This window comes from Prinia subflava, chromosome 15, assembly GCF_021018805.1.
Source record: "Prinia subflava isolate CZ2003 ecotype Zambia chromosome 15, Cam_Psub_1.2, whole genome shotgun sequence".
Taxonomy (NCBI): Eukaryota; Metazoa; Chordata; class Aves; order Passeriformes; family Cisticolidae; genus Prinia; species Prinia subflava.
The window spans coordinates 1222104-1235685 of NC_086261.1; the positions used below are offsets into that span (position 1 = coordinate 1222104).

The following is a 13582-nucleotide window of genomic DNA, read 5'->3' on the forward strand; positions in this document are numbered from 1 at the left end:
TTGGATCCTCTCCAAAGTGCCGGGCTTTATGGAGGGGCTGCCATAAAGCCTGGGATGCTGCTCACTCCACACCTCTCATGGTTATTCCAAATGGATTGCTTAAATAAGACAGAGCTGCTCCTCATCTGCCTTTTTCTTTTTTCTTTTTTTTTAAAAGCAGCGATTCCCCCCACTGCAAAGCACAGCTAATAAACCCCTGGATCCAAACTACCAAACGAGCTGTGCTGTAAATTGGAGATATTAAGGACACAATTTACCTTCACCTATGAATAACTGGGAGCCCCTCACACAATCGAGTCCCACAGGCTGTGAGAGGCAGCAGCTCTAATCTGACAGCCCCAAGTAGCCGTGTCCCCAGGGAACACAGGCTATTAGCCACCATCACTTCTGCTGCAGGTTGACATCTGGGGAGATTTTAGCACAGGTTATCCCTCCCTCTGCCTCCACTCTTGTTTGTTTTCTGGGTTTTTTTTGAGACCAGTCTGTCATCGATATTTTGGGGAGGATAAAAGGAGCTGGAGCTCCACACCCAGGGCTGTGCTGCAGAATCCTCCAAATACCCTTGGTCTTTGTAAGCTGAGCCCGCTGAAAACCGAGGCCTCTGTTACACAAACTTTAATTATTTAGTTCCTTTAATTAACCGCTCATCAGCCTGCTTTTTGTGTCTGTATTTGTTACAGACCCTGGCAGGCCTCACAGAGACCTTCTGCTGTGTGAGCTGCTCAAAATTCACTTTGGTGGGGTCACTTTGGCTGCGGTGGCAGAAAAGCCCAAAAGGTGCAAAGCCCAACCTGTGTGGGGCTGAGAGCTCGGGGGAAGACAAGGATACATCCCTGGAGCAGGACAGATCCCTGGAGCAGGACAAATCCCTGGATAAAGACACATCCCTGGATTCCTGCACCCACCCAGCCTCAGCTCCACTTGATTTAACCCAGCCCTGCAAGAGGGGTTTCTCCCTCCAACACTTCCTATTTTTACAATATTCAAGCTTATTTCTTCTCCCGTGCATAAATGCCTCCCCTTTTAAAAATATTGTTGGATTTGAAGGGGTGTGGGGCAGTTAAAGTGAGATTTTTCCCTTTGCTTTGCACCTTTAGGATCTCTTACCTTCCAGATTTGTATCCTCCACTCACTCAAGAACCGTATTGTTTATTCTACAACCTCCTCTTCCACCCAATTCTCCTTTAATTTAAAAGGTTTCCAACCAACTATTCCGTTTTAAGGACAGCAAATATACCCAGTGGTGTGTTTTAAACCACGGCTCTCAGTAAAAATTACTTACTGAGAAGCCAATGAATTCATCAAGGCCGCTTGCCTTCCCAAACATCGAGGCAATTTTATGCAAAATATTAAAAAAAAACCCCTAAATAATGATAATACACACATGAGTTTTGCAGCTGAATCCTTAGAGCCTCAGCACCCGCATTCAGGGCGAGGTTTATTAAAAAAAAAGAGGGGAAAAAACCCAAATAAAATCCCCCAAAAGCCCCAACCCTTGTCAGCACTTTTACGACCCTTTGTGTAAATAACGTTTACATAATTTAAACAGTTTGCTCAGCTTTGCTGCCCCATCTGCCCAAGGCCCCGCTTGTCCGGGAAGGGCGGCGGAGCCAGGAGGGCTCGGGGATGGGAGTTAATGGCACGGATCGCTCCCATCCCGGGCACGGCTGCAAACCCCGCTCACCATTGAGTGATGAAGTGCACAAATGGCTCCGAGAACTCCCCGGCTGGAAGCACCGGCGATTCCTGCGATTGCAGCGAGACAAGGAGCGCGGTCAGGAGCACGAAACTGCTTTTTTTGTGTTGTTGTTTTGAGGTGGAAAGCAAAAATAACAGCAAAACAAAACACACACACACACACAAAAACACCCCCAAAAGCCCTCAGGAATAATAACCCCCAAAGCCCCCTTTTCACAAGCAGGATTTGAGACAGAAAGGTACAAATTCTGTGGAGGATGTGTTATAAAACACTGAATTTCAACTAATGAGTATTACACAATGGGTAAAAACATGTGGAAAGACACTGAGGGGAGGTGAAAAAAGGACAATGATAGCCACAGGGTAAAAAGGAAGGTAGGGAAAGTGTAAATGAGAAATTAATGATTATTTAAGTAACACACAAATGGTCTTGTAATTAACAAAGAGCTGTGAAATTATTCTTGTGTTGACCTTTGTTTCTTTCACTGCATTCGCTATTTATTTACACTCATGTTTATTTACACTTATTCATTTTCCAAGCTGTCCTCATATGCTGCCTGTTCACGATTTAAAAGGCAAAAAGAATTTTTAAAAGCCAAAAAAAAAAAAAGCCAAAAAAAAAGAGAGCAGGATTTACCAGGCTAGTGGTAGAAAACAACCAGCCAGTATTTATGGAAGGAAAAAAAAAAAAGGAAAAAGAGCACAGGAGGAAAAAAAAAAAAAGAAAGATTAGGAAGAGGGAACAAACAACATCACCATTTGCAAAGAAGGGCTTTGCGAATTTCGGAGTTTTTCCAGGAATGACGGAGAGCTCCACTGTGTTTATAGTGTAACAGCTCAGGATGTAATGAAATTACACTGCAGAGTACTTTAACAGTGTCATCTCATTAGACCTACAGTTGGAACAAGAGAGCCACATAAAACACGCAGCTGCAAATGACTCCATTCTCATCTATTCTCATTTGCTATTAAAAATACCTTTCGGCGTCTTTTTTCCTCCCTGACATCCCTCCACAAAGTACCCTGCAAAGTATGATACATGCACCTATTTAAATTAACAAAGGAATGACTTATTTTAATCTCACTGTGCTTTGGAGTGCTTTGGCCATTTGGATGAGCAATATATCATTACATACAACCTTCCAGCGCTGCAGGCAAGAAACTCGGAGCGTGCAGCATTTGGTGGGAGCCAAACAATTTCTCTAGCACACAACTGTGTCAAATGCATGCATGTATTCATTATGGGGAACGGGGAAATAGCTTTGATGTAGTGGAAAAAAGAAGATGATAAAAGCACCTCTGCAATGTGTGTGCCATTATCAATGGTGGCAGATAGACACGACTGCAGAGCCTCCTGTGTGATTAGTAAATATACATATAATTGCTGTGGCCAATTATCAGAAAAATGAGATCGGTAATTACAAGAGAGAAAATTAACTAGAACTCTTATTAAGGCTTTGTTTCCAATCCGAACAATTGGAAACTGCTGGAAAATACAATTAAATCAAAAGTAGCTGAGGAGTAAAAGGAGAAGCCAAAATTGCTTGACAATTTTCAGAGACTTCTATTAAATACAAGGAGTGCTTGATAGAACGTGGCCAAATTCTCTTTGAACTTGGGCCGGGTGAGGGAGAGGTTATTGTTCCCAAACTTAGCAATGACAGCAATCTAGGGAAGGTTTCTGCAGGAGAGTGGAGGCAACACAAGGAAATCAACAGCGCAATTAAACTTTCTGCACTTCAAAGCACTGCCCATGAAAATTACCTGCATTAATAGAGAAAACACAGAGGGAAAAGCCAGCCTTGCTCACACAGAGCAGGATTCGCTTGTCCCCATCCTTTTCTCCTGCTCAGCAGAGCCTTCCTGGGCTTCTCCCTGAAGTTAGAGGACCCAAAATGGACAGGCAGAAAATGCCCCAGGCACAGAATCCACAGAATCCACTGGGATGGACCCAAAATGGACAGGCAGGAGATGCCCCAGGCACAGAATCCACCGGGATGGACCCAGAAGGGACAGGCAGGAGATGCCCCAGGCACAGAATCCACCGGGATGGACCCAAAAGGGACAGGCAGGAGATGCTCCAGGCACAGAATCCACCGGGATGGACCCAAAAGGGACAGGCAGGAGATGCTCTGGCCACAGAATCCACAGAATTCACTGGGATGGACCCAAAAGGGACAGGCAGGAGATGCTCTGGCCACAGAATCCACAGAATTCACTGGGATGGACCCAAAAGGGACAGGCAGGAGATGCTCCAGACACAGAATCCATGGGACACCATTCCCTGGGGAATTGCTGGCTGTGCCCAGCAACCCTCCCCTGCAGTTTATTTTAACTCCAATGCCAGTGAGGAGCTTTTTCCAGCCCAAACATCCCTCCCAGGGGCTGCCAGCTCAGCTCAGTCCACGCTGCAGGATCAGGATGGGCATCCAGCACTTCACACTCATTTGGGAGGTGATAATTTCTGCATTCACAAGAGATGACGGACCCATAATGGAGAGAAAGCTCATTATGAGAGGGGAGGAGAAGCTGATGAGCTGCTCTGGAGCCACTCTGGTTATTCCAAACCCTCTGGGCTCATCCAGGCCAGGGGAGAAGTTGTTCCCACAGCAGCACAAATCCTGGACTGTGCAGCTCCTGTCCTGCAGCTCAGCCAGGGCACAAGGGGCTCCTGCCGAAGAAAACTTCACCGGGATAAATGTAAATGTTAAATTCTTTTTTTTGGGCATATTTTTCTGTGTAATTGGGGTATTTGACCTGCTGGCCATGGCTATGCCTGGGCTGGTTTGCTCTGAGGAGCTGGGGAAGAGATTTTGTGTGTAAGGGTGGAGATGAGCACACACAGGATCTCAGGATGGAAAGGAGATGGAGCCATCCTGAGGATTTTTTGGACACAGATTTATCAGGTATTTGCATTTGAAAAATGCAAAGCCTTTTGGGAGGCTCAAGGAAATCAAGGCTGAATCTTGAGGACACCTTCCACTAGACCAGGCTGCTCACGTCCAGGATGTGCAGAGATTATTTTGTATCCTGAAGTTTCCCAGATGTTGTCTGACACTCCAAGAGATGGGAATAAAGGGAGATAAAGCAAAGGTGCACATCTGTACCCAGTCTGGGTGATGAATGTGGTCACATTTGCTGCACCCCAGTGAACTGCCTGATTTCCCCATCTACAATGTGAAATCAAACTACAGAGGGAAAGAAACTCGAAACCCAAGATTTCAAGGGAGTGATGAACAGATCTTTTCCATTTTGACTGGGAAAAGGTTCTTTCCTTTTCATGTACTGCCACAGCTTTTCATGAAAAGCTTTTTCATGACCAGTATCACAAAGATCTTGATACTGGGGATGGTGCCAAAATGGCAGTGAAGACACAAAGGGTTCTAAGGATGCATGGAACATTATTCCCAGGGCTGGCTGTTTCCCTAAGATCCAAGCAACATTTCCCCAACTGGGATCTGCTGCAGGAGATCCAAACAATATTCCCACAACTGGGATCTGCTGCAGGAGAAGAGGAGAAGATCCAAACAACATTCCCACAACTGAGAACTGCTGCAGGAAAAGATGCAAACATTTCCCTAACTGGGATCTGCTGCAGGAGAAGAGGAGAAGATCCAAACAATATTCCCACAGCTGGGATCTGCTGCAGGAGAAGATCCAAGCAACATTTCCCCAGCTGGGATCTGCTGCAGGAGAAGCCAAGAGCAGGCTCTGATTTCTCCAAACCAACTGTGCACACTGAGCGAGGGAAGGGCAAGAGGAAAAAAGTTTGAGTGATGCCTTTGCCTTGTGAATAATGAACAGTTCAAGGAGGTCAACCCATTACAAGTGAAACCGTTTAATTATTAATTATGCACAATCTATGAGCAAAAGGACAAGTTCAGAATGTTTAATGGGTGGTAACTCCGACTGGACCCTCTCTTGGCATTTTGTTATTAGCACTTGTCAGCAAGGTGCTCAGGCAGAAAGACAAAAGCACAGCGGCAGAAAACGCGAGCTGGAGGAGGAGGGAGCGCTTTAAACTTCAAACACTGCTCCTAATATTTAATTTATAGAGTGCCAGGGCTCTGGTATAAACCTTATTGACTTCCCTGGAGTCAGGGGAGGCCACATTATCTAAATGAAGACCTGAGAATGAGCACGCTGCACAATCCCTCCCAAATCCCTCTCTTTTGAAGGCTGCAATAACATTAGGATCTGCATCTTCCCTTTTTTTCCCTCATAGGTCTGAACAAAGGAAGAAAGAACCACCCAAGAGCATGTCCAGAAGCCAATCCTTCAGAAGCTCTGCAATATGAGCTTGAATTACAGATCCCAGCATGATCCTCACTCACCCCTCCACCCGATTATTTGGAACTTCTGCTGCTCTGTTTGCTCTCCCAGAGCAGAGCAGGGCAGAGATGCTGCTGAGGCTCAGGAAATAAATCATGTCCAGCAAATTCACAAATGAACATGGATAAGGCACCTTCCTCCTTTTCCTGTCCAGTTTGCAGGTTTACATGGAGAACCTCAAGAAGAAAATGCAACAGACACAGTTTGGAGCTGCTTGGTTTTTTTGGAAACACTCTCATGTTGATGAAATTTGGGAGTCATTCCTGACTGGCAACAAACACCAAAAGCCCTCAGGTTTCCACACCTTCAGGGGCCTTGCCCAACACACAATTTCTTGAAAGATTTTCTCAGGATGTCTGAGATTTATCACATCCTTATGAAGGAGGAATGTCCCTAAGTGGAAAAGCAGGAAACAAACACAGCTTTTCCTAAGGAAACCAGGAAACACAGCTTTCCCTAAGGAAAATAGAAAATACAGCTTTCCCTAAGGAATCATCTCCGTGGCCGGGATCTGCTGCAGGACAAGACAAGCTGATTTCTCTCTCTGATTTCTCCAAACCGACCGTGCACACCCAGCGAGGGAACAGGAAAAGAGTCTGAGTGATGCCATCAGGGTGGTGATGGAGCACTGGGGACCAGATCCACGTCCCTTGGGGCCAGCCCCACGGATGGGACGATGGACAACTGTCACCAGCACGTCCCTCAAGCACCTGGTGGCACCAGAGGCTGCAGCTCCCAGAGGATGCCCCCAAAGCAAAGCAGTTTTCTTCCTGCTGCTCTGGGAAGGGTTAAATTTTCCCATTCTCTCCCCTCAGCTCTGCCTGTGCAGAAGGAGCTGCCATGGTCCTGTGGCTGCAGGGCCACAGGAGGGAAGTTACAGAGCCCAGCAAACCAAGCCTCAGCTCGTCTCTGCTGCGGGCTCCCCCAGCGCTCCCTGCCTGCGCCATCAGCGGCTCCTCTGGGCACAAACTCCTGCTCTGACTCCTCCATGGATGCTGCAATGGCAGCATTTCATCAATAATGCCTGTGCTCTGCAAGGCACTTAGCACTCCAGCCCTCAGAACCTCTAGGATTAAAGAATTTTTACGTTTCTCTCGTAGTAAAGCTTTCAAAAAATATGTTTACTTTTCTAGAGTAGCTGCATTTCGCTTTGTGGCCAAACAGTGATTTTTAAATTTTTTAATTTGGTTTTTTTTTTTCAGAAAAATAAGTTTTAGATGCACCAGAAATGCTGCCAGGTGCAATTACAAGTAATAAATGCACTGTAGTTCCCAGAAAATTCTGAGCTGGAGAAAATCAGAAGAATCACTAAATCCAACTCTTTGGCTACAATGAGAGGAATTAACAATATTGTACAAACTCAGATTTACTCCTACAAGGACAACTTTCTTCCACAAAAAAAATATATATCTATACATATATAAATCAAATCCATTTCCCAATTTAGATTCACTCCTTCCAGACAACTCTCTTCCACAACACCCCTAAGAAACCCATTCTTTATATAAAAACAAAATCAAAGCCTGACTTTCGATTCACTCTTAACAACTTTCTTCCACAGCGTTCCTAAAACAATAGATCTATATAAAACAACAACAGAAAAAAAGCTCCATTTCTGCCTTTCCAGCCAATCTACTTCAAAAGGCCTGAGCAAGGCCAGCGCAGGGCACTTCTGGCAGTAACAAGTTGGCAGCAGCAGCGGTGGCTGGAGGTGGATGGGGACTTGAAAGGATCCCGGGCTGGCTGTGCCCCGGGCAGGAAGGTGAAGGATGATTACATCTCTGCCCCTCTGGCTCTTCTCTCAGGAGCAGGTGCCCAAAGTGACAAATTACCCGTGGGGACACCTCGGGGCGGCGCAGGAAATGCGTTTGTCTGCAGAGCTGCAGCCGGACAGGGCCGGGGTGGAAAGGCCAATGTTTCATCCCAAAACACAAATCCTCTGCCTCGAAAACTCCAACCTTGTGGGGACCAGCTCCTCTTGCAGCTGTCTGCTCCTCAAATCCCCGCGGAGATCAGGAGCTTCCCTCTGTCAGGAATGCTCCCGGTTGAGTCAGCCTGGGTTATTGGAATTATTTGTGGATATTTGGGATTATTTGTGGATATTTGGGATTTCTTGTGGATATCTGGGATTTTTTGTGGATATTTGGGATTATTTGTGGATATTTGGGATTGTTTGGTTGTAGCTACTGGGGGATATTTTTCAGAGCCCACAAAAAGGGAGGAAAGAAGGGACTAAGAGCAGGAATAATCCAGAGCGTGGGACACGGCACTTCCTCCCCTTGCCATGGATTTGATTAGGATTTTAGGATCCTTATGATTTTAGCTTGTATATTTTTCATGTATTTGTAATCGTGCAATTCTTCAGTGTGTGACTCTAAACTCCACACAGTGGGAGCTGCTGCTGCTTCCCCATTTTGGTCAGACACAGCAATTCCTCTCCAGGCCTGGCAATCAAGGACACCTCACTGCCTCAGGCCCCAAGAGATGGAAACAAAAGTGAGTTGGGGAGAGAAAACTTGGGGTAAATGACTTCATTAGCTGAAGCTGTAATTGGAAGATTAACCCCCAATATGCAAATGGGCCAAACTGATAAAAAGATGAAAACCCATGGTCCATTTTTCGGGTGTAGGAATGCCCGAAATGGACCTGAAGGCCCCTCAATAAATACAAGTGGATTTTATTCCATCATTTTGTCTGGCCTCTGTTTTTAGGCAGCTCCCAAAAAAGCATCAGCCAGGCTCTGTGCCTCTGAAGGGCCTGCAAAAACAGGTTAATCCTTCCTCCAGAAGTGTAATTGCTTTTTCTCTCAAACAAGCCAAGAATTCCTCCCTCTCCTGTCGCTCATCAGGCAGCAGAGCACGGCAGGTTTGAGCAGACAAACACACACAGCCACACCGAGGGGACCTGGCAAAAAACTCAACCCATTTGTTGTTCCCTTTCCTCCCCTGCACCCTCCCGGTGCATTTTTATTGCTTTTTCATAAAACACCACTGCAAATAATCAAGCATGACCATTGACATCCACAAGATTGAGTTTTAGGAACCATTAAATGAGCTTGTTCTCCTGGGAAGGTTCTTGCTCAGGTTGGTCTAAAGGTAATTATTCAGCAATTCCTACCTGTGGTTTTACCTTGTTCCTGTAGAAGTCTCTGAATCTCATACACTGGTAAGGTCACAGTTTCTGTCTCCAAAAAACTGTTCCTTAAACCAGCTCCTCCACAAAATAAATTATTGTAGGTTTGGGGAAACACACACACACGTGTATAACCTATGGAAATCTTCAAAACTCCAGAAATTTCCAGGTTTCCTACACTGAAATCAATACCTGACAATCTAAAGAGAAATTCCTAAAGAAAAGAAATTAAATCTTGTTTCATTCTGAGCCTTTTGGAGGTTTTTTACTGTGTTTATAGCAAGAGCAAAATGCAGCATGGATTCATTCATAAGGTGAAGGAATTCAGGAACCCTCCTCATGTTATTTGATCAAGCTGAACATCCTGGGAATTGCTAAGGCTATTCCAATAAGCAGAGGAGTATATTTAACCACATTAAAACCAAAGATAATAGGAACAGCTATAACAGAAACATGGATTAAATGCAAGCTAATTTTTTTTCCACAGGAAAATTTGAAAACATATTGACACTGAAATGCTTCACAGCCCAGCGTTAACACCCCACCAGCTCTTAAATGCTTCTGGAGTAAGGATTTAAAAAGAGACAAAAAAAAAAAAAAGAGGTCTTTGATTTGTGGAGTTTGCAAAGTCCTTGAGCTAGATTAAACTGCAGTCTTGTGAGACCGAGTATCTCTGTGGGGGCACTTCACAGAAACGCTCAGGAAACTCATGGAAAGCTTCTCTCTGCTTACTCATGAAGCTATCAGGGTAAGGATTCATGAGGAGAACTAATTAATTTTTCTTCTCAATTTCTGCCTGGCTTGTTAGACCAGGCAGGTTTTGCAATGCTGCCTCCTGTTTGTACAAACCAGGATTGGAATAACACAACAATTCCAAACTGACGGGCAAAAATCGAGTTCTTTTCCTCCCTAATCCAACACAATTAAAAACAAATAAACCAAAAGCAACACTCAAATCACAATTGCAGTGAGACAAACCGTGGCACCTTTGAAACCAAAATTAATTTCTCTCAGGTGAGGAAGAAGAAAAGGCTGGAAAGCAGAGCTGATGTTTAACTACAGAGCTGGTGCCCAAACTGCTCCAGGGGCTGGCAGGAATTGCTTTCCTAGAAGGGACACTCCAACTACATAAAGGTTAAAGAAAACAGCCCTGGAGGGCTTAAGGAATATTTAAAGGGCTCTGCAGGATGTATTCCAGCTTTCTGCCTATCCAACCTCCTCCAGATGCAGAGCAGACACCTCTGAAGCCGGGGAATCCAAAGGATGGAAGCTGAAATGCTGAAAAGCACAAAGCTCCTGGGTCTGGGTGTTTTGGGGACCTTTGGGCCCAATCTGCAGCCACCCAGGGAATGCAGAGCTGAGCAGAGATCAGGAAAGAAGTGGCATTTTTAGAAGGTTTCAAGAATTCTGCAGCTGCAATACAGCTAAGGAAGTAACTAAATGGTTGGATTTGATGATTTTGAGGTGTTTTCCAAGCTAAGTGATTCCAAACAGTGATTTCCTAACATATTTCGACAGCAACATAACATAACACAACATCATTCCCCCTGAGCCTCCTTTTCTCCAGGCTGAGCCCCTTTCCCAGCTCCCTCAGCTGCTCCTGGGGCTCCTGGGTTTGCATTTCTAATTCCTATTTCTACTCTTTTTGTGTATCTGGAACAGATCCCGACAGCAAAAACTTTTACAAACTGTTTGAAACCGCCCCATTGCTTTGGCAGCATGATCCTGTTCCGTGGCAAACTCTGTGACAGCACCACCAGGAAAAACAGGGGCACACCCAGGACACCTCCCAAGGCAGGCTCCTGCTTCCAGCCCCTCTCCATCCCCCTGTGCTGCAGCCACAGCCTTCCCAACAGAGTCCAGGACATCCCTCTGATCACCCAGGAGGGTTTGGAGACAGGACAGGGGGTCTGGGGTCTGTCCAAGGGGCTCAGGCAGCCTCACACAGAGCCCAGGAGGGCACTGCCTCTGATCCCTGCCATGGCAGTGAATGCCCACAGTGTGTGAAGAATCACAAGCTGGGAAAATTCAAAATAAGCAGTAGTTAGTTTATCACAGAGTGTAAATGTAGAATTTAGGATTTTTAGTGTATGGGTTTGAAGAGGCAAGATGGAGGAATTGGGGAGTGGTCCTGTCCTCCTTGTTCTTGTTCTTTCCCCCCATTTTCTGCTGAGTTGTGTCACAAGGATTGGTTTAGAGTAGAAATGACATGTTAACATAGGCAGTGAGTATTGGTAAGATTCTGTCAATAAAAAGTTCCTTGTGGACAGGGGTTGGGCCAGGGAATGGTACAAAGGGTCTGGGACCCTCTGATCCTCCCAGTCCTGCCCCGTGTCCTGCTCTGCTGGGGACGCCCTGCAGAGCTGGGACAGAACTGAGAGATGATGGAGAATAAACAACCTTGGAAACACGGACTGGGGACTCAGCCTGGCTGCTCTGGCTTCGGTGTGAGACCTTTTGGGCAAGGGAAGCTCGAAAGCCTGATTACCTTCAGGAACAGCAACCCCGAGGAGAATCTCAGGGAACAGCAACCCTGAGACCTTCCCAAAGGGAATCATCCGTGCCCCCTGCGCTGCATTTCCTGCAGCTGCATTTCCTGCAGCTGCAGACAAACCCAGCCCAGCGCTGCAATACCAAACAGCTCTCGGCTCCCAAATCCCAGCAGCCTGCCTTGACTGCTGGCTGTGGCAGGAGGAACTCCATTAGCACCCAGTCCATCCCCATTTTCAGGGCCTGGTGATGCTGGGATTTCAGGGAGGCGCTGCTCCAACAGGAGCTCAAATGAGCGTGGCTGATTTGGAGCTGGATCAGAGCTCACTCGAAGCCACCACATGGTAAAAAATAAAGGTTCTGGCAGGCACGTCCATCCCATCCACACAACACTCCTCGCTAATTCTGCCATCAAAAAATAATCCCAGCCCCGATGCCGTTAGCAGCCCCGTAAGATCATTTCTCAACAGAAGCCATCAGGCACAGTTTGCTGGGATTTCAGAGGAGCCACGTGCCCAGCTAGGTGGAGAATACAGAAATGAGGACTTGGCTCACCCCAGGCTCAGCAAACGTTACAGGGACAGGCTGGAAGCAGCTGGGTGACTTTAGACATGTTTTAGACCCATCAGCACCCAGCCCCTGGACCTGAGGAGCTGCAAACCACCCCCTGCTGGAGGCTGAGGCGTCTGGGAACAGCCATGGCTCCTTGATTCTTGGTGAACTCCCTAATCAGCAGTATCGCCTTATAAACACTAAAAATGAAGCAAACTTCAGTTTTTCAACACCACACCACTTGCAGCCTTTCAGAAAGGATCCAAGTGGTGATACAGTTATTAAAGAGATTTCAGTCTCTTGGCTTTGAGCTGCTTTTTTTCAGGGAGGGAAAAAAATCCACCTTTTCAAGGATTCTGGAATATTTTTCAAGTATTTAGAAGACAGAGGTTTGCCCTCAACTATTTCCTCATTGTTCAGGGACCCTGCTGCAGCTCAGGGAGGGATGTGGGAGATGCAAGGAGTGTTTCAGCCCAGAAATGTGATGTTTTGCTACTGAAACCCCTGAAATCTCCTGCTCACACCTGCATCTCCTGCATCCCAGTTTCTTATTCTGGCCTTCTGATGGAATAAAAATGTTGGGGTGACACTCCCGTGCTTTGCTGCTCACCCCTCATTTTCTCTCCTGGTTAAAATGCCCTTTCTGCCCATCAGAACCTCCTTAAACACGCCCACATTAAAGATTTAATTGTCCCAACTCATCAGAGGAACAGCTCTGGTGACGAGGCAGAGGCTCCAGGAGCAGGCAGCTCCAGGCACTGCCTTGTGAGGCTCCAACCTTGCCTAAACTCAGGATTTAGAGCAGAAAAGCGGCAGAGAGTGGGACCAGGCCGGTTCATGTGTGAGAGCTCTGAGCTGCAACTTGTGCTGGGGAGGATGTTGGGCATTGTGCTTCATTAGGAAACAAAATATAAGCTTTCCACTCCATTAGGAATGACTTTAGGAGTGAAAGCACATAAGACGACGACTCACCTCATCAACAATGCACTGCAATAACTGGAGAGGCTGCAATGGCAAGGAGAGAGGGGAAAAAAAAGTATTAGACTATATGCAATATCTTTACAGTGGAGTGGAAAGAAAAAATCATTAATGCAATAAAATATAGCAAGATTAATCAACGGCAGCAAACTCTTATCAAAACATTGATGCTCAGGATGTTCTATTATTTCTAATGGTACCTAATCTAATACAGGCAGTTAAAGGTTTGCATTTTCTTCAAAATGCAATTTGCTAAGTTTAAAACAAGGCATTCAAGCATGCAGAGGGAGCAGCCATCAGGAAAAAGAAAAGTGAATTTTTTTCTGAACTCATAAAGCTTACCATTAAAGATCCCTGGTTTTTCTGAATCTGAAAAAAGACAATATGTAATTAGCATGTC

General features: G+C 45.9%; 1 protein-coding gene across 2 annotated transcripts in view; it reads right to left on the reverse strand.

Moving 5' to 3' along the window:
• Positions 1–13582, reverse strand: part of MAP2K5 (mitogen-activated protein kinase kinase 5) — a 120010-nt gene that overhangs the window by 18079 nt on the left and 88349 nt on the right. For both annotated transcript variants that reach the window (XM_063412158.1, XM_063412157.1), the window contains 3 exons: positions 13525–13551; positions 13177–13209; positions 1685–1746 (listed from right to left, as the gene is read on the reverse strand). In XM_063412158.1, the coding sequence (XP_063268228.1) occupies positions 1685–1746; positions 13177–13209; positions 13525–13551 (122 nt within the window). The remainder of the gene's footprint in view (positions 1–1684; positions 1747–13176; positions 13210–13524; positions 13552–13582) is intronic.